The sequence below is a fragment of the Ceratotherium simum genome, chromosome 11 (assembly GCF_057802395.1).
Source record: "Ceratotherium simum simum isolate JZ-2026a chromosome 11, ASM5780239v1, whole genome shotgun sequence".
Lineage (NCBI taxonomy): Eukaryota > Metazoa > Chordata > Mammalia > Perissodactyla > Rhinocerotidae > Ceratotherium > Ceratotherium simum.
Window position 1 is genome coordinate 28,797,191 of NC_141910.1, and position 20,597 is coordinate 28,817,787.

Genomic DNA, 20,597 nt, shown 5'->3' on the forward strand with positions numbered 1-20,597 from the left:
CTATACACTAGTACCAAATGATCAGAAAGAGAAATTAAGAAAATAATCCCATTTACAATTGCATCAGAAAGAATAAAATACCTAAGAATAAATTTAACCAAGGAGGTGAAAGACCTGTACTCTGAAAACTATAAGACATTGATGAAAGAAAGTAATGACAACACAAACAAATGGAAAGATAAACTGTGCTCAGGGACTGAAAGAAGTAATATTGTTAACATGTCCATACTACCCAATGTAATCTCTATCAAAATACCAATGGCATTTTTCACAGAACTAGAAGAAATAATCCTAAAATTTATATGGAACCGCAAGAGACCCCAAATAGCCAAAGCAATCTTGAGAGAGAAGAACAAAGCTGGAGGTATCACACTCCCTGATTTCAAACTATACTACAAAGCTATAGTAATCAAAACACTATAGTACTGGCGAAAAAACAGACACATAGATCAAAGGAACAGAACAGGGAGCCCAGAAATAAACCCATGTATATATGGTCAATTAATCTTCAACAAAGGAGGCAAGAATATGCAATGGGGAGAACACAGACTCTTCAATAAATGGTTTTGGGAGAACTGGACAGCTACATGCAAAAGAATGAAATTGGACCACTATCTTACACCATATACAAAAATAAACTCAAAATGGATTAAAGATTTGAATGTAAGATCTGAAACCATAGAACTACTAGAAGTTTGTGAAGAAAGCATAGGTAGTCAGCTCTTTGACACCAGTCTTAGTGATATTTTTTCAGGTATGTCCCCTCAGGCAAGGCCAAAAAAAAGCAAAAATAAGTAAATGGGACTATATCAAACTAAAAAGCTTTTGCACAGCAAAGAAAACCATCAACAAAACGAAAAGGCCACCTACTGAATGGGAGAAGATATTTGCAAATCACATATCTGATAAGGAGTTAATATCCAAAATATATAAAGGATCATACAACTTAATATCAAAAAAACAAATAATCCAATTAAAAAATGGGCAGAGGACCTCAAGAGATATTTTTCCAAAGAAGACACACACACTGTCAACAGGCACATGAAAAGATGCTCAACATCACTAATCATCAGGAAAATGCAAATTAAAACCACAATGAAATATCACCTCATGCCTGTCAGAATGGTTATTATCAAAAAGACAAAAAATAACAATTATTGGTGAGGATGTGGAGAAGAGGGAACTCTCATGCACTGTTGGTGGGAATGTAAACTGGTGCAGCCAGTATGGAAAACAGTATGAAGGTTCCCCCAAAATTTACAAATATAATTACCATATAACCCAGTAATTCTACTTCTGGGTATTTATTGGAAGAAAACAAAAACACTAATTCAAAAAGACATATGCACCCTATGTTCACTGCAGCATTATTTACAACAGCCAAGATATGGAAGCAACCTAAGTGTCCACAGACAGATGAATGGATAAAGAAGATGTGGTATCCATCCATCTATCTATCTATCTATCTATCTATCTATCTATCTATCTATCTATATACACACAATGGAATATTATCCAGCCATAAAAAAGAATTAAATCTTGCCATTGGTGACAACACGAATAGACCTATAAAGCGTATAACGCTAAGTGAAATAATTCAGACAGAGAAAGACAAATACTGTATGATTTCACTTATATGTGGAATCTAAAAAATAAAACAAAGGGACAAACAAAACAAAACAATAACAGACTCATACATACAGAGAACAAACTAGCGGTTGCCAGAGGGGAGCACAGTGGGGGCAGGGGTGCAAAATAGGTGAAGGGGATTAGGAGGTACAAACTTCCAGTTATAAAAAAATAAGCCATGGGGATATAATATACAGCATAGGGAATACAGTCAATAATATTGTAACAACTTTATAGGGGGACAGATGATAACTAGACTTATCATGATGATCATTTCATAATGTTTATAAATATCAAATCACTATGTTGTAAACTTGAAACTAACATAATGTTGTAAGTCAATAATACTTCAACTAAAAAAAAGAAACTCAGATGTTTTGAGTCAAGATGTCAAATGTAGTTCAAGTACACAAGAAGGGAACAAAAGCAGTAAGAGCTAACAGAAACTGAGATCAGGCAGCGGCAGGGGAAAGATAAAGTGCAAGAGGGTGACCAGGGCTTTGAGGTCTGTTTTCTTTTCCACCCGATGGTGGTGCAATCATATCCCTCACTGGCTGGAAGAGCGGTCCTCAGTGCAGTCTCAGGACCAGCAGCTTTAGCAACACCTGGGTACTCATTAAAAATGCAAAGTATTCGGCCCCACCCTGGACCTACTGAATCAGAAACTGGGAGACAGCCATATGTTTCAACAAGCCCTCCAACTGCTTCCAATGCTCACTAAAGCTTGAGAACCACCGTCTCTTACAAAGGTCCTGACAACAATAAGCTAGAAGGAAAAGAGCAGTCATCTTCTATTAACAGTAACTGTAACAGTGACCTCTCAAAAATCCTGAATTTCATAAATACACTGGCTGGGCAAAAAATTGAGCTCTCTGAAACCTAAAACATCATTAAATAAATTCTGGCCTGCTTTCTTTGAGATCTCAAACACATCCTAATCAGGTAGTTTACACTCTTGAATCTGCTGAGTCAGCCACAGACTTTCAACCCTGAAATAAATTTATACAAGGCAGCTACATTTCAGTCCATATTAGAATCACAATAGTCAAAACTGCTAAAAAAATGCATTTAGCACTTAGATTTCTAAATTCAACATTTTACCATTTCTCTCTTGAATTATTCGAATGGCTTGCAGCTGCATTTCAATGTTTTTCTGGACCATCATTGTTTTAAAGATAGTAAAATCTTCTGCTGCCAACACAGGTTGCAAAATGGCCTGTGGAAAGAAGTCTGAAGTTAAATGAAGATTCAAGTTTTAAAGTTATTTCCCATACACTCAAATCATTTCTACTGTAAAAGGTGCATTAATTCAAGAATGCTGCATTATTATTTATAATTAAGTGACTCAAAGGGACAATTTTAAGATTTTATTCTAAAAGTCCTGAAATTAGGGTTCTCAAGAGGCTGCCTCTCCCAACCCACAGGCCTCCAGGAAGCTAAGGCTGACAGTGATACATTTTCCAAATAAGCCAGTGATGAGTAACTCTGAAAAACAACACAGGAATTGGGCTTATTTTTTTTTTCTTTTTCTTTTTTTTTTTTTTGTGAGGAAGATCAGCCCTGAGCTAACATCCATGCCAATCCTCCTCTTTTTGCTGAGGAAGACCGGCCCTGAGCTAACATCTATTGCCAATCCTCCTCCTTTTTTTTTCCCTTTTTCTCTCCAAAGCCCCAGTAGATAGTTGTATGTTATAGTTGCACATCCTGCTAGTTGCTGTACGTGGGACGCCGCCTCAGCACAGCCCGACAAGCGGTGAGTCGGTGCGCACCCGGGATCCGAACCCGGGCCACCAGTAGCGGAGCACGCGCACTTAATGACTAAGCCACAGGGCCGGCCCCCCGGGCTTACTTTTTTAAAGTTACTCCTTCAGTATCGTGATTTGTTTTTCAGCCAAAATAATGTTATGCTTTATATTCTGTTGAAATTTACTGTTTAACAATAAATCAGCAACTACAAAATTATCCCTTAATTAATAAAAGTACCAAATTAAATAAAAGTAAATACCAAAAAATGGAGTCAGAAAATAAGTGTAATGAGTTATTAGTAACATGAGAATGCAATTGTAGTTGTTCTATATGTAGAAAATTTCATGGAAGAGGTAGAGTTAAAAATTATGATGTAAAATCATTTTCTGGATGAAACAGAAGAATAATAAATTAAGAAAAAAATAAAGGTGTCTACCCTAGAGTACCCAAATTAACACTTCCTTAACTATAGAGAACTACTGCTGTATCAAAGAGCCAACCAATTCTAGAGCTGATCAATAAGTAGAATAAGATTTGAAATGCGTGAAAACTCAAAAGATAACACTAAGATCTTATCCATCTTACTAAAATCTTATTTCAAGCTTTACATGATATTAATGGAAAAGCTGACCACACAAAACCACGCAGAGGCAACTACGGGTGTGCTATTGTTTACAAGGTAGGCAGCAGCAATAACGTCAGAGAGACCTCAATGAAAGCTCCATCGAAGAGCTCTAAGCAAAGAGGAAGAAGCACTTCCCACAACAACCAGCTCACATCCTAGACCACCGCAGTACAGCAAAACAAAATAAAGTGTAAAAGCAGCTCTCTGTGACGTGGAGTCAATTGTAGAAAGAAAAGATGGCAAGTTTCTTTTCCCTTAAATTCACATACACTGTTCAAAAGGCTCAGGGCAGGGGATGGCAAATGGGCTTCATCGGTTTTTGACTCAGCCCAGAGCTCAGAATTAAAAATAATTGTGGGCAGCCTCTATGATAGAATAGTGATGTCTGCCAGGACCTCTTTATGGGGTTATGCCACCACATAACTTTGTTCTGGGGCTTCCTAGGTTTCTTATTAGTAATATGAAATACTTTATCCTCAGCACTAACAACCACTTGAAGGACTTATTAACAATGTGTTAACTAGAGCTTCTATCAGCAAGTTAGAATTTGAGTTGATACTTGAAATTACAGTATAGGGCTTCTCAGCGTGTTCCTTTACCCATCTAAGAAATGCAGGACAGAGGGACTGTTAAATCTATATTCCGGAGCCCTGCCCCAGACATAATGAATCTAAATTTCTGGAGAATGGGTGCCCATGTATCTCCCCAGATAATTCTTATAACATTTGAGAACCACTGGAACACTGGGGAAGAAAATGAGCCCTTGATATTAAAAGCCTACTTCCAGCTTAACCATGCACCAGCTATGTGACTCTGGACATACCACCTAGTCCTCTGAGCCTCAGTTTCTTCATCTGCAAATTAGTATAATAATAATAGTAATATGGCATTTTGTTGAATCTAAGACTCCAGAGACTAGTAAAACAAACCATTATTTCATGGACCAATAAGAAAAGAAAAAGACCCTGCCAATTAAATTATAACATGCCATCAATTATAAAGGGCATTCTCATTTCAGAGATATTATGATATTAAAAATTTGCATTTTACAATGAAGGAAATATAGTAATAACTTTCTGACTGGGTGCTGGAATTAAATAAGATGAGAAAGCACTTTTTAAACTGTCAAGTACCTATAAAAGTAATGGCTACGGCCCTTTTGAGGCTGGTTAAATATCAAAATAGTGTGCTAAACCTAACAACTTTACAGCAATTGGGCTCTTCTGGTCCAAGGAAATAGATCACCCCTCTCCTAAGAGCTTCCAATAAGGGCAGTTAAAGGAACTAAATACAAGAGTTACTCCAAAAAACTAGCAAGTAGTTTAAAAACAACAATCTTGGGCCCGCTCCCTGGTGTAGCGGTTAAGTGTGTGCGCTCCGCTGCTGGCGGTCCGGGGTTCAGATCCCGGGCGCACACCAATGCAGTGCTTCTCAGGCCATGCTGTGGCAGCGTCCCATATAAAGTGGAGGAAGATGGGCACAGATGTTAGCCCAGGGCCAGTCTTCATCAGCAAAAAAAAAAAAGAGGAGGATTGGCATGGAATGTTAGCTCATGGCTGATATTGCTCACAAAAAAAAACCAACAACCTTAAGGATCCTTTAAATTAACTGAAATGTCAAACTACTTTGAAAAACTATGAGGTAAAGCAAATGTGACACCTATGTTTGAGAAAAGCACATTAACAAAAAAATGAACATTGAGTCTTTAAGAATCTGACTTAAATGAGTTTAAAAGATATTCAAACATGTTCACACTTAGCCTAAGGTAACCCTATTATTATCTCTGCTTAGAGTTAATCATACCATAGTTTTGAAAGGTACATGTGACATTATGCATTTATGCTGCTCCATTAATAGAACTGCAAGGAGAAACAGATGAATTCACTATTATAGCTGGAGACTTCAACACCCTCTATCAGTAACAGACAGATCCAGCAGGCAGAAAATCAGTGAGGATATAGCTGAATCCAACAGTATCTCCTGTTAACTGGATCAAATTGACATTTTTCCAACAACAGAAAAATAACACATTCTTCTCAAGCTCACATGGAATATTCACCAAAACAGACAACATTCTGGGCTATAAAACACATCTTAATAAATTTAAAAGAATAGGAACCATACAAAGTATGCTCTCACCACAACAGAACTAAACTAGAAATCAATAACAAAACGACAGCTGGAAAAACTTAAAATACTTTGAGATTAAACAACATGCTTCTAAATAACACATGGGGCAAAGAAGTAGTTTTAAGAGAGATTTTAAAAATATTTCTAACTAAATGAAAATGAAAATACAACTTATCAAAATTTGTGGGGTACAGCAAAAGTAGTGCTTTGAGGGATATTTATAGCATTGAATGCATATATTAGAAAAGAAGAAACATCTAATATCAATAATCTAAACTTCCACCTTAGGAACTATAAAAAGAAGACCAAATTAAATCCAAAGTAAGCATAAGGAAAAAAATAGAAATTAGAGAAGAAATCAGTGAAATTGAAAAGAAAAAATCAACAAAACTAAAAGTTGATTCTTTGAAAGACCAATAAAACTGATAAACTTCTAGCCAAGTTAACTAACAAAAAAAGAGAGAAGACATAAATTACTAATATCAGAAATGAAAGAGAGAGGACATCACTAGACATCTTACGGACATTAGAAAGATAATAAAGACATATTTGGAACAACTCTATGTCCACAAATTTGATATCACAGATGAAATGGACCAATTCTTTGAAAAACTCAATCTGTCAAAACTCACACGAGAAGAAATAGACAATCTGAAAAGTCTCTATCTATTAAAGAAAAAGAATCAACAATAAATAACCTTCCAAAACAAAGCACCAGGCCCAGCAGGGTTCACTGGTGAATTCTACCAAACATTTAACAAAGAAATTATACAAATTCTCTACAAAAAAAGATAAAACTTTGAAGTTATAGATTCATATTATTTCTCAAAAGAATAATGATTAAATATTTATTTGCAGAAGTTGAATAGCACAGCATATAGAACTGATGTGAAAGCCTTTCTATTGAATCAAACCATTAAGGGGGAAAAAAGAATGACTTTGAAGTGCACTATCTCTTCTATATATAATTACTCAGTTTCTATGCTATTTTTCCACCCCCTGCCCTGCAAGATTCAGATTAGCATCTGCATGTATTTGAACATGCACGTGAAAAATTGCCCTCAGATAAGAATCCTTGGAGGGAAAAAAGGAAGAAATTATACCAATTTTCTACAATCTCTTCCAGAAAATAGAAGCAAAGGGAGTAATCCCTAACTCATTTTATGAAGCCAGCATCACCTTAATACCAAAACCAGACAAAGACATTACAGGAAAGGAAAACTATAGACCAATATCTCTCATGAACAGAGATACCTCAACAAAATATTAGCAAATTGAATCCAACAATGTATAAAAAGAAGTAGACACCATGACCAAGTAGGATTTATTCTAGATATACAACATCCAAAAATTAATTAATGTAATCCATCACATCAACAGGTTAAAGAAGAAAAATCATATGATCATGTCAATAGACACAGAAAAAGCATTTGACAAAATCCAACACCCATTCAGGATAAAAACTATCAGCAAACTAGGAATAGAGAGGAACTTCCTTAACCTGATAAAAAAAACATTTATAAAAAACCTACAGCTAACATCATACTTAATGGTGAGAAACTAGATGCTTTCCCAGTAAGATCAGGAACAAGTTCTCTCTCACTATTCCCATTCCACATTATACAGGAAGTCCTAGCTAATGCATTAAGAAATGAAAATTAAAAGTATAAAGACTGAGAAGGAAGAAATAAAATTGTTTTTGTTCAGATGACAAAACTGTAGAAAATCCCAAAGAATAACTTAAAAACACCTCCTGGAACTATTAAGTAATTATAGCAAGGTTGCAGGATACAAGGTTAGTATACAAAAGTTAACTGCTTTCCTATATACCAGCAAAGACCACTTGGAATTTGAAATAAAAACACAATACCATTTACATTAGCACCACAAAAAAGAAGTACTTAGGAATAAATCTAATAAAATATGCACAAGATCTATATGAGGAAAACCAAAAAACTCTGATGAAAGAAATTAAAGATAATCTAAATAAATGGAAGGATATTCCATGTTCATAGCTAATAAGACTCAACATTTTTAACATGTCAATTCTTCCTAATTTGATCTGTAGATTCACACAATCCCAATCAGAATCCCAGCAAGTTCTTTGTGGATATCAACAAACTGATTTTAAAATTTACAAGGAAAGGAAAAAGACCCAGAACAGCCACACAATACTAAAAAAGAACAAAGTCAGAGGACTGATACTAACTGACTTCAAGACTTACTATAAACTTCAATAATCAAGACAGTATGGTATTGGTGAAAGAACAGACAAGTAGACGAATGGAACAGAATAGAACCCAACGGTAGACTAACACAAACGTAATCAACTAATCTTTGACAAAGGAACAAAGGCAATCTAATAGAGAAAGGATCATCTTTCCAGCAAATGGTGCTGGAACAACTGAACATCTACATGTGAAAAAAATGGATCTAAATACTGACCTTACATCTTTCACAAAAATTACAGTAGTTCCCCCTTATCTGTGGGGGATACATTCTAAGACCCCCAGTGGATGCCTGAAACCTCGCATAGCACCGAATCCTATGTTTTTTCTTTTTTCTTTTTTTTTTTTTTACAATTTTTATTTATTTCTCCCCCCAAAAGCCCCAGTAGATAGTTGTATCTCATGGCTGCACTTCCTTCTAGTTGCTGTATGTGGGACGTGGCCTCAGCATGGCCGGAGAAGCAGTGCGTCAGTGCGCGCCCGGGGTTCCGAACCCAGGCCGCCAGCAGCGGAGCATGCACACTTAACCGCTAAGCCACCGGGCCGACCCCCTTATGTTTTTTCCTAATGGGCTAACAGGAGTGTAGCATATACAGCGTGGGTACACTGGACAAAGGGACGATTCATGGGGCCGGCCCGGTGGCATAGGTTAAGTTCGCATGCTCTGCTTCCTCTGCCCCAGGTTCCACAGTTCAGATCCTGGGCGTGGACCTACGCACCACTCACCAAACCACGCTGAGGTGGCATCCCACACAGAGCAACTAGAAGGATGTACAACTACAACATACAACTATCTACTGGGGCTTTGGGGAGAAAAACGGAAAAAAGTAGGAAGATTGGCAACAGATGCTGGCTCAGGGCCAATCTTCCTCAAAAAAAAAAAAAGGGGGGGATGATTCACATCCCAGGCAGGAGGCAGGATGGAGCAGGACAGCTCAAGATTTCATCATGCTACTTAGACTAGGCGTGCAATTTAAAACTTAGGAATTGTTGGGGCCAGCCCGGTGGCACAAGCGGTTAAGTGCACGCGCTCCACTGCAGCAGCCCGGGGTTCACCAGTTCGGATCCCGGGCGCGCACCAACTCACTGCTTGGTAAGCCATGCTGTGGCAGCATCCCATATAAAGTGGAGGAAGATGGACGTTAGCCCAGGGCCAGTCTTCCTCGGCAAAAAAAGAGGAGGATTGGCAGATGTTAGCACAGGGCTGATCTTCCTCACAAAAAAAAAAAAAAAACTTATGAATTGTTTATTTCTGGAATTTTCCATTTTACATTTTCAGACAATGGTTGACTGTGAGTAACTGAAACCACAGAAAGCGAAACCACAGATAAGGGGGCACTACTATAACTCAAAATGGATCATAGACTTACATGTAAAAAACAAAACCATAAAACTTCTAGAAGATGGCACAGAGAAAATCAGATAACCTTGGGTTTGGCAATGACTTCTTAAGACACAACACCAAAAGCATAATCCACGAAAGAAAATTGATAAATAGGACTTCATTAAAATAAAATTAAAAACTTCTGCTCTGTAAAAGACACTAAGAGAATGAAAAGACAAGCCACAGAAGAAAATTCTGTGAAATACTTGCAAAACACCTATCTGATAAAGGAGACTTGTATCAAAAATATACAAAGAACTCTTACAACTCAACAATTAGAAAACAAACAATTCAATTAAAAAATGGGTGAAAGAAAACAATAAGATACCACTACACACCTATTAGAAGGCCTAAAATCCAAAAAACTGACAATACCAAATGTTGACGAAGACGTGCAACAGAAACTCCCATTCATTGCTTGTGAAAATGCACAATGGTACAGCTACTTTAGAAGAGAGTTTGGCAGTTTCTTACAAAGCTAAACTTAATCTTACCATATGATCCAGCAAGCTCACTCCTACTTACCCAAATGAGTGGAAAACTTTACCTCCACACAAAGGCCTGAATACAAATATTTATAGTGGGTTTATTCATAATTACCGAAGACTGGAAGCCACCAAAATGTCTTTCAAAACGTAAATGGATAAACAAACTGTGGTATATCCATATAATGGAATATTACTCAGCAATAAAAAGAAATGAATTATCAAAAAACACAAAACACAGAGGAACCTTAAATTCATATGGCTTAGTGAAAGAAGCCAGTCTGAAAAGGCTATATACTGTATGATCCCAATTATATGACATTCTGGAAAAACTAAAAATGGAGAGACAGTAAAATAATCAGTGGTTGCCAGGGGTTTGAGGCAAAGACGGAAAGGATGAATATGAGGAGCACAGAGGATTTTTAAGGCAATAAAACTATTTTGTATGATATTGTAATGATGGATATATGACATTATGTGTTTGGCAAAATCCATAGAAGCATACAACACAAAGAGTGAACCCTAATGGAAACTATGAACTTTACTTAATAACAATGTATCAATATTGGCTCATCAATTGTAACAAATATACCACATTAATGAAAGATGTTAATAATAAGATGTACTATCTGCTCAATTTTCTGTAAGCCTAAAACTTCTCTATAAAATAAACCCTATTAATTTTTTAAAATCTTACTAGCATTCATACAAAATATCATTAATTATCCTATATGTAATTGTAGAAAATGAAAGTTACACCACATATGTAATCTTTTGAACAATACAAGTTATTGGAAAAAAGTGTAATTTTCCCAAATTACCATTACTATAATACAAATGTTTCTGAAAGTGTTAATGCCTATCTTATAAAAGTTAAAGCAGATCAAGTAAAAAACAAAATGAAAAGCAAAAAGTACTGTTTGTCTCTTGCCATATAAAAGTCCCCAACTTTTGCAATACATAGAAATCAGTGATGAGCTCTAGCCTCACCAAAAAATCACAAGCAAGGAAGGAAGTCAGTTTTGCCTATATCAATTGGAAAACACTACAGAATTACAAATTTTAACCGAAGACAACTGCATTAATAAATATCTCAATATTTATTATATTACCATTTTTTCCTGAACTGTTTAGAAGGATATCCTAATTCATGAGCATTTTTTTTAAGAAACCACACACATATAACAGGAAAACATGCTCTGAAAAAGATTTTGTTGTTGTTTTTTTAAACTACAGTTCTTCATCTGATGCACTCGCTACTCCTGCTGACTTGAATACACCACAACATGCCAGGACAGCGGTCTAGGTCTAATGATGACCAAACCAGGTGAAAAGAATTTTGCAAGCAGGCTTTAGGAGTACAATTCAATGGGAGCAGCAGCTGGTTTAAAAAATCAAAAGCAAACCAAACAAAATAAAAATTACCTCCTAAATTACCCAGGGCAAGCAACTGGTTTCTTGAGTTCATTTTTAGGCACCCCATATTGGCATAATGGAATTAGCATTCTGATCTTTATGTACAAAGATTAGATTACTGCTGCAAAGTAGTACATAATGTGTTTTGAGTTGTTTTTCTGGTAATGGTGACGGCCTGGTGCTGATTCAATCATGTTGCTATTCAGTGTCTGGTGCTGAGCTTGCTCCAGAAGAGAATAAAGCTAACTAGTCCACATGGGGATTGAATCCATGACCCTGGCCTAATTAGCACACTGCTAATCAACCACCAAAATAGCTACCATTAATTAAGAAAGTGTTTCCATTTATAGACCACCTTATATATGTCAGGCATTGCACTAAATGTTTTACAAAACTTATTTCTTAAATTTCACAAAAACTTTTCAAAGTGCAAGCATACCTCAGAGATATGGCAGGTTTGGTTCCAGACCACCACAATAAAGCGAATATCACGATAAAGCAAGTCACACGAATTTTTTGGTTTCCCAGTGCACACAAAAATTGTTTACACTATATTGTAGTCTATTAAGTGTGCAATAGCATTATGCCGCAAAAAACAATGTACATAGCTAATTAAAAAATACCTTATTGCTAAAAAATGCTAACCGTCACCCGAGCCTTCAGTGAGTCATAACCCTTTTGCTGGTGAAGGGGTCTTGTAATAAACGAAATATCTGCAGAGCACAATAAAGCGAAGCACAATAAAATGAGGTATGCCTGTAAATATTACCCCTATTTTACAGATGTGGACACTGAAAACAAGAATGGATAAGAAAGGAAAACTGTAAAACAACTTTTGTCCAAGGTCTTACAGCTGTAAATGAAAGATCTAAGCCTCAAATCCAGGTCTGTCTGTGTCAAAAGGCTTGCCTCCTTGTACATAACAAGGCTGTACTACCAATCAACTCCAAATAAATCAAAAGGTGTTGTATGATACAACAAAAGAGAAAGATGCGTCACTCTTGATTGGAAAACATTTTAAAATTCTGAACAGGGCCGGCCCCGTGGCTTAGTGTTGGAAAACATTTTAAAATTCTGAACAGGGCCGGCCCCATGGCTTAGTGGTTAATTGTGCGCACTCCGCTACCGGCAGCCCGGGTTCGGATCCCAGACGCGCATCGACGCACCGCTTCTCCGGCCACGCTGAGGCCACGTCCCACATACAGCAACTAGAAGGATGTGCAACTATGACATACAACTATCTACTGGGGCTTTGGGGGGAAAAAAAAAAAAGGAGGAGGATTGGCAATAGATGTTAGCTCAGAGCCAGTCTTCCTCAGCAAAAAGTGGAGGATTAGCATGGATGTTAGCTCAGGGCTGATCTTCCTCACACACACACAAAAAAAATCTGAACATCTTCATTCACAAATAATTTAAAGTTATCCTGATAACGAAAACAAAAGAGGGATGTGTCTACTATTACTGTGAAAATCTTTATTCACAAAGTAATTCAGACTCATTCACAATGGCTTAATTAATGGTTGACAAATATTAAGCAGAAAATATTCCTGAAAGACAAGGAAAACAAAAACAAATACCAATGTGTTAAAAGAAATTTAAACACTAGTTAATAATTTTCAAATTCTTCCTATTCAACTAAAAAGGCGAAGAAAATAATGCCTATAATTATTCCTTACACTAAAACTATAGTACCTACAGAATAAAAGCTATTAGTGAACTATAAAGCAAATTTTGCTTTATAGAATTATTAACTAATAACATCAGATGTTTGTTTACATTTGTGTGGGCATACTGATAACATTTAAATATTTTTTTAAATGTCATGTTATATTAAAGATTTTCTATCTCTAGAATTAAAGGTGATCCTTAAGTGAGCAGAAGTTGTGCAAAAAAGAACTGTAGCAGCAAGTGCTGGATTAAACCGTAGTGAAAGCAATCTCTTCTAGGCCACAATAAGAAAACAATAAATATTTATTGAGAACTACTACTAGGGATAAAGTTCTCCTCTCTGTGCTAGATGCTGGGAATGCAAAGATACTAAAAACAGCTCAAAGGACTTATAGTCTAGTAAGGCAAACAGAATTGTAAGAAACTCTAATTCAAGGCAGAGTACCAAAAATGTAAAAGTGCCAAGTGAGGCAGAATAAGTGCTAGTCTGACTAGAGGGATCAGGAAAGCTGCCGTAAGAAGTAACATACCAGCCAGGCCCTGATGATGAGAAGGATTTCTCTGGGTAAGGAAAGGATGGTGGGTGGGGAGGTGGGGGCCAAATGTTCCAGGTTAAGGGCATAGCATGAGCAAAGCCAGGTGCATGGATGCTTACAAGAGCAAGTGGCCTGGAAGAGTGTACTACATAATGTATTGGAGAACTATAGCCAGAGAAAAAGGCTAAATATAATTAGGGGTCACATCATAGACAATCCTCACTATCATCTCACTAAGGAATTATAGTTTACTTGGCAGAAGATGGAAAGCTAAAGCAATTTTGGAGAAGAAGGCTAATTGGGTGGTAGTAACATAGCCCTGTCCTCAGCCTCTAAGTAACGGCTCTTAGCTGGAGTGCCTGGCCTGGTATCTTGGCTCTACTACTCACTTAGCTGTGGACTTTGCACTAGTTGCTTAATATATCTGTGCATCAGTTTTCTCATTTATAAATGGAAGTAAAATAATACCAATTTCTTAAAGGGTGTCAGGAAGATTAAATGAGATAATACATGTCAAGTGCCTAAAACAGCAGCTAGCATGAGCCCTCAGTAAATATTAGCTATAAAAACACATAATACCAACTTCAGCCAAGCACTGCACAAATGAGACAATAAAAATAGTTCCAAGAGAAGGAAGCCCCAGGAACTGCATATTGTGCATCTGCTAACATTAAAATAAGGGGGAGGTGGAAAATTGTTAGAGATCTATATAAATAAAACAGTACTCTGAATAAACTCTGTGATCTACTATAGTTCTGAGTTCAGAAGGTTCCTTTTTAATTGCATCAGTTCATTAATGCCTCAAATTATCATTTCTCAAGGTAATTATAAAAAAGAACCCATAAGTGGGGGCCGGCCCAGCAGCGCAGCAGTTAAGTTCACACATTCCACTTCGGCGGCCCCAGGGTTTGCCGGTTCAATCCTGGGCTCAGACCTACTCACTGCTCATCAAGCCATGCTGAGGCGGCATCCCACACAAAAGAACTAGAAGGACCTACAACTGGGATATACAACTATGTACTGGGGGCTTTGGGGAGAAAAAGGGGAAAAAAAGAAGAAGACTGGCAACAGATGTTAGCTCAGGGCCAATCTTCCTTAAAAAAAAAACAAAAAAGAACCCAAATGTGATAAATTAGCTTTTCACTCTCACAATGTCTAGAATATTATACTTTGATAATCAAACATAGCAAATTTAAGTGAAACCCTGGGCATTTTATGTGTTAAAACTATGTTAGCAGAATAATAGAAAAGCAAAAACCTGTGATGTATGGGTCTTTGCAAGAGGAGAAGTGCATGCTTCTTGAAATTGATCTTCATTAATTCCAATTTCTTTGAGGTAACTTTCTAACAGCTTTTCAACCTAAGAAGAGAAAGCTTAACTTTTATAATGTACATAGAAAAATTCCAAATGATAGTTTTCATGTTAAATACTGAATTTAGAAGTATAATCAAATGCTTGTTTGCAATTATTAATCTACATAAAATTATATTACATGACAGTGACAATGTCTTTCACTGAAAAAACAAACAACAGAAAGTTAAAATTTCTGCATAGAATTAAATGAAATTTTATTTCCTCTACTATAAATAAGTGAAGTCAGGATTATGACGTTCAATATGGTACAACTCTTCTGCCACCCAGAGGCATTTTTAAAAATCACAAGACAACCATGGCTAAATTAATAATTAACACTTCCCTGGATGCATTAGCAGAAGAATAAGAATAAAATTTAAAGATGAGATGCAAGACTAGATGCATTTTAAGGGTAAATTAGTTGTCCTAAATCCATTCCTTAGATTCTAGAGTAGAATAGGTAAGAAGTCATAACGATGAGATGCTCAGAGAACTGTTGGAGCCTGACGCAACTGGTAGTTATTAGGGTAGATTGGATTTTTTTTTAAGTAAAGAATTTTAATGGAAAATCCACTTTTTTAATTTAGAAGAACTAAAATTATTATTTTAATTACCTTTAAAAATCAGTGAAAAAAAATACTCACCAGTTCTTTGTATTCCTGATGAATCTCTGTATAGGTCAATTTGCTTTCTTCTTCATCATCAAAAACTAAATTTAAAAGAAAAATATTGCATAGTATAAGAAAACAAATCATTTCCTTAATGCAAATATGTCATCTTACAAATAGGACTATTCTTTTTATTACCTAGCTCTTTAACTTTGAATTCTTGGGTTTAAAAAGAAAAAAAGTATATACATATATGTTTGTATATCTATATGTATATACTTTTTTTATACATATAAAGTATAAAAAGTATGTATACACACATATAAAGTATAAAAATTATATATATATAGTGTTCATTGTAAACAAGTTTTTTTCCTACCTAAGATCTACTTCATATGTAATACAAACACTAATTTGCTACTTTTCAATCAATAAGACAACAATTTCTTTATAAACTTTTAATGGAATATTATTGTTAATAGTTTTTATAATTTTTTTTTTCCCCCCCAAAGCCCCAGTAGATAGTTGTATGTCATAGCTGCACATCCTTCTAGTTGCCGTATGTGGGACGCGGCCTCAGCATGGCCGGAGAAGCGGTGTGTCAGTGCACGCCCAGGATCCGAACCCGGGCCGCCAGCAGCGGAGCGTGCGCACTTAACCGCTAAGCCACGGGGTCGGCCCTGTTAACAGTTTTTAAACATTCTTTTTACAACAGGCTCCCGATTATTTTATCATACTGAGACTTTGTTGACGAGAGTTTTACTTGAAGTGACTAGGCTATTTTTGTTACGTATAAATCAATAATGAAGTTAAAATAAATAAAACCAAAACAAATGTTTACTGAATGATCATACATGTGACACAATGTAGATTAGAAAGATGTATATTCCCTCAAGCAGCTACAACCTAATTAGGGAAACAGGACAAATTCATGAATTGTAAACAATAAACTTTTTTTTTTAATTCCCCCTGAATGAGCTTTCTAAAATGCAAAACTAACTTATGTAAATTTTTTTCTTTTTGAGGAAGATTGGCCCTGAGCCAACATCTGTTGCCAATCTTCCTCCTTTTTTCATTTTTTCTCCCCAAAGCCCCAGTACACAGCTGTAGGTCCTTCTAGTTCTTCTATGTGGGACACCGCCTCAGCATGGCTTGATGAGTGGTGCATAGTTCTGCACCCAGGATCCGAACCAGGGAACCCCAGGCCGCCAGAGAGGAGCACACGAACTTAACCCTACACCACCCGGCAGGCCCCTAAATTTTCTATTTAAAACTCTTCACTGACTGCTCTTTGCCTAGAGAATAAGCGCAAAGTCCTTAGAAGGCCAGACAAAACCCTCCAAGATTGGATCCCATGTTCCACCACTCCAAAACCCAAACTTCGCACTCTTAACAATACATAATTACTTGGAATACCGCCAAACATAACACACACAGTGCTTCAAACCCCCAAGCCTTCGCTCAAGCTGTCTGTCCCTAGATCTTTTTGCCTTTATCCCAATCCCCTTCTCCCAACCATTCTTCCAGACATGGCAAGTGGCACATTCTCCATGATCTGGCCCCCACTCCCAACTCCTAGGCTGGTTAGATCCCTTCCTCTGGTTAGATCCTCTGAACTCTTATAACACACAACACCATGTGCCTACCTTTATTATAACATCTGCCACTTTATATTTAAATTATATTTACTTGCCTGTCTTTCCTACTAAATTATAAACTTCTCACGCACAAAGATTTTGTTTTACTCATCTTTCTATCCCCAGCTTCCAGCCCAAAGACACTCAGTAAATGTTGAAAAAAATGCTGATATCACAGAGTTGTACAAAACTAATCTTTAAATTATCTGAGGTGGAAAACAACACACTCACAACCCAAGGTCAGTGAAGTACAAACACTGTTATTTTAAGTTTGCTTGGGATGTTACTTCCATTTCTCCTGGCATCTGCTCTAAATAACACCAGGCATATACGCAATAGAGCAGCTACTCAAGCTGTTTTCAGTTAATTCTGGATCCAAATTACTACATTACACGTTCAAAAGTCTGAGGATTATTTGCTTCCCTGTAAAATTACACAATCAGGTGTGTTATTACCAACATCCAGCCACTTTTGATGTCTGGGAATAAAAGGAAGAACAATGCTTTAACGTTTTTCCATTTCAGCATTTAGTCTCAGTGAGGTAAATGGAATCAAAAGGTGACATATTTTTTTCTCCTAAACGACGTCAGAATTCCACATGCTTCATCAGTCTCATAATAGTATTTTAAATTCTTAAAAAAAGCACAAATAAAAATTATTTTGAACTTCTTAAAAAGTTACCTGTAAAAACAATACCTAATAAAAACTATTTGAATTTGGATTATGGCAATGAGAATGTAATGAAAAGATTCCGTGGTCAAACTTTTATCTTTACCAGATTCATGGAATCTTAGAGTTGAAAGGACTCTTAAAAGGTCCTCCAGGACAACCAACCATTTGATAATAGAATCCCCATCTATAACATCTCCACTAAGTTGCTGTCATGTCCATTCCAACACCGCTAGTGCCTGGGGAACTCATTATCTTCTGAGGCTGACTAACTCATCTGGGATACAGTCTGTTATGAAGCACTTCCTTCATAGAAATTTGTTTCCCTGTAGCTTGTACCCACTGACCCTAGCTCTAACCCAATGAACCCTACAAAACAAGTCTAATCCCTCCAACGTGGGACAGACGTTCAAATGATTGATGGATATTACTACCCTCAAAGTCTTGCCCAGCTAAACAACCACGGTAACAGTTGGAATTCATTCGTAGGACGTGGTTTCTCGTTCCTTTTGCGTGCATGGGCTCAGGTCTGTCCCCAAGAAGTGAATGCAGAGCTCCTCAGAACCTGGAGGTGCCCTTCCCCCACAGGGAATATTATGTCACGTTTATATACCTCATTTGTTAGAAGATACCCCCATTTTTGGTACAGCCGAGAGTCACAGAGCTCCATAAAGGGAATACATACAGGCCCCCCGGATCACCGGCTCTGGGCCTGCAGGAGTAATCACATGCCCCCCTTTGCGGTCAACTGTTGGGATCAGAAGGAACTCAGAGGCAAACTGACGCCTCTCCTTCCAAGTCCTTGGGAAAGCTGTTGAAGCCCACCCAAACAGTGCACCTGCCAGGCCAGAAACGTGCAGGACGGGGTCAGAGACCCAACAGAGAATTGAAGTCTCATGTTTTTCGGACGTGTGCTTGGGCCCACGGGGAGGGAAGTCGCGGTCTGCGTTTTCAGTTCCGTGAAGGAAAACACTGGCGCAGTAACAGCAATATCTCCCACAATCCAGCTCTACACCTGGCGGACAGGGGTGGAGAGGCGGCGGATGAGACATGGTTTGTGGTGACCACCTCCCTGCCGACTGCTGGTGTGAGAGAGGAGGGAAAGGACTGTTGGTTCGGGCTCTAGGTGTTACCTTCACATTTCTGCTCCACGAAGTCCCAGATGGGGATGGACCAGTCCGGGCCTCGCAGGAACCCGGCGATGCTCTCCACCACCCATTCCACGTCGTCCTCTTCTTCCGCAGCCATCCCTCCGCCCCCACGCGGGGCGCCGCGGAACCCTAGGCCAGACCCCCGGAGCCTACGAAGGCCTTCCGGCCGCAGGGGGCCCAGGAGGAATGGGAGAAGAAAGAGTTCCCCCGCGGTCGCCCTGCCGCCTGGAAGGAAGCTACAAAGCAGTTAACGTAAAATGGTCGCTATGGCAACACGCGTAGCCGCCCCTCGCTGCCGCCCGGAAGTGAAGCCATCTTCCCAGGAGCCTGCGCATCTCGGAGAAGGGCATTTGAAGAACGTTTACGATTGGCTGGAAAAGAACAGTAGCGGCTCGAAAGATAGCCTTCCGCCCATTGGCCCGGAGTTGCTAGGGCTGAGAGCAGAAGTGTCACCATTGGCTGGAGGTCCTAGAAGGAATGTTCTTGTACCCTTTTCTGAGAAGTGCGTGGGAGCGAAGGTTTAGAAACGTCGCAGTGAGGGCCTACAGTTACCTGGCCCCTGACTGAAGGGGCTTCAGTTCCGCAGCCCGTCAGTCCCCACATTTTCAGAAGCGCTGGCCCAGAAATGTTTGTAATTAAAGGGTTGTTTGAAAATACAAAGCCGAGCAAAGTAGCTCTGTAAGACTTGCTGATTGGCTCTGAAGTTTGCCTTGGGCAGCTCCAGGCAGCTCTTGAACCTTTCATGCGTAGTTAGAAAAACTAGAATTGGGAGCTTTTCAAGGGCGATATCAAAATTAATATTTCTTTAAGTAAATGTCTATGTAACCAAATCTTATATCTAATAACACCAACTCAAGTTTTAGATGGGGGTCCATTGTGGAGTGGGTCTTCAAAGGTCATCGTCAAGGTACTTGGCTCCCAAAATATCTTCAAACAGCTTTATATATATTTACATAAATGGGGTCATATTATATGTACAGTTATGAAACTTTTTTCTCTTCATATATGGTCTTTTCCTATGAAAATATAAAACTATCCTTTACAGCTGCACAATATTCTATAAACTACCATTTTGTTATTTTTATTTCGTCTGTGTATGTACACACAATATCTTACTTGGATGCATAAATGTGATCATTAGTATGCAGGGTTTTTTTGCTCCCTTCATCGTGTGGGTGTGCCATGCCATTTTTTCCCTTCTACAAACTGCTGAAATAAACATGTTTGTGCCTCTAAGAACTGTTGGTTTTATGGACTATTCCAGGGGGTAGATTCTAGCAGAATTGCTACGTGAAAGAATATATATACCTTGATTTATTTGACCAATCCTC

General features: G+C 37.9%; 1 protein-coding gene across 4 annotated transcripts in view; it reads right to left on the reverse strand.

Moving 5' to 3' along the window:
- CFAP36 (cilia and flagella associated protein 36) overlaps positions 1 to 19,504 on the reverse strand; it is a 31,926-nt gene extending 12,422 nt beyond the window's left edge. For 2 of the 4 annotated variants that reach the window (XM_087436744.1, XM_014791502.2), the window contains exons 1-4: positions 19,249 to 19,503; positions 15,846 to 15,910; positions 15,106 to 15,207; positions 2,731 to 2,845 (exon numbers count right to left, since the gene is read on the reverse strand). In XM_087436744.1, coding sequence (XP_087292870.1) covers positions 2,731 to 2,845; positions 15,106 to 15,207; positions 15,846 to 15,910; positions 19,249 to 19,363 — 397 coding nt within the window. In that variant the 5' untranslated portion in view covers positions 19,364 to 19,503. Of the gene's footprint in view, positions 1 to 2,730; positions 2,846 to 15,105; positions 15,208 to 15,845; positions 15,911 to 19,248 lie in introns of all 4 variants that reach the window. The other 2 variants (XM_087436743.1, XM_004435671.3) reach the window with 2 other exon arrangements.
- Between the last annotated feature and the right edge of the window lie 1,093 nt (positions 19,505 to 20,597).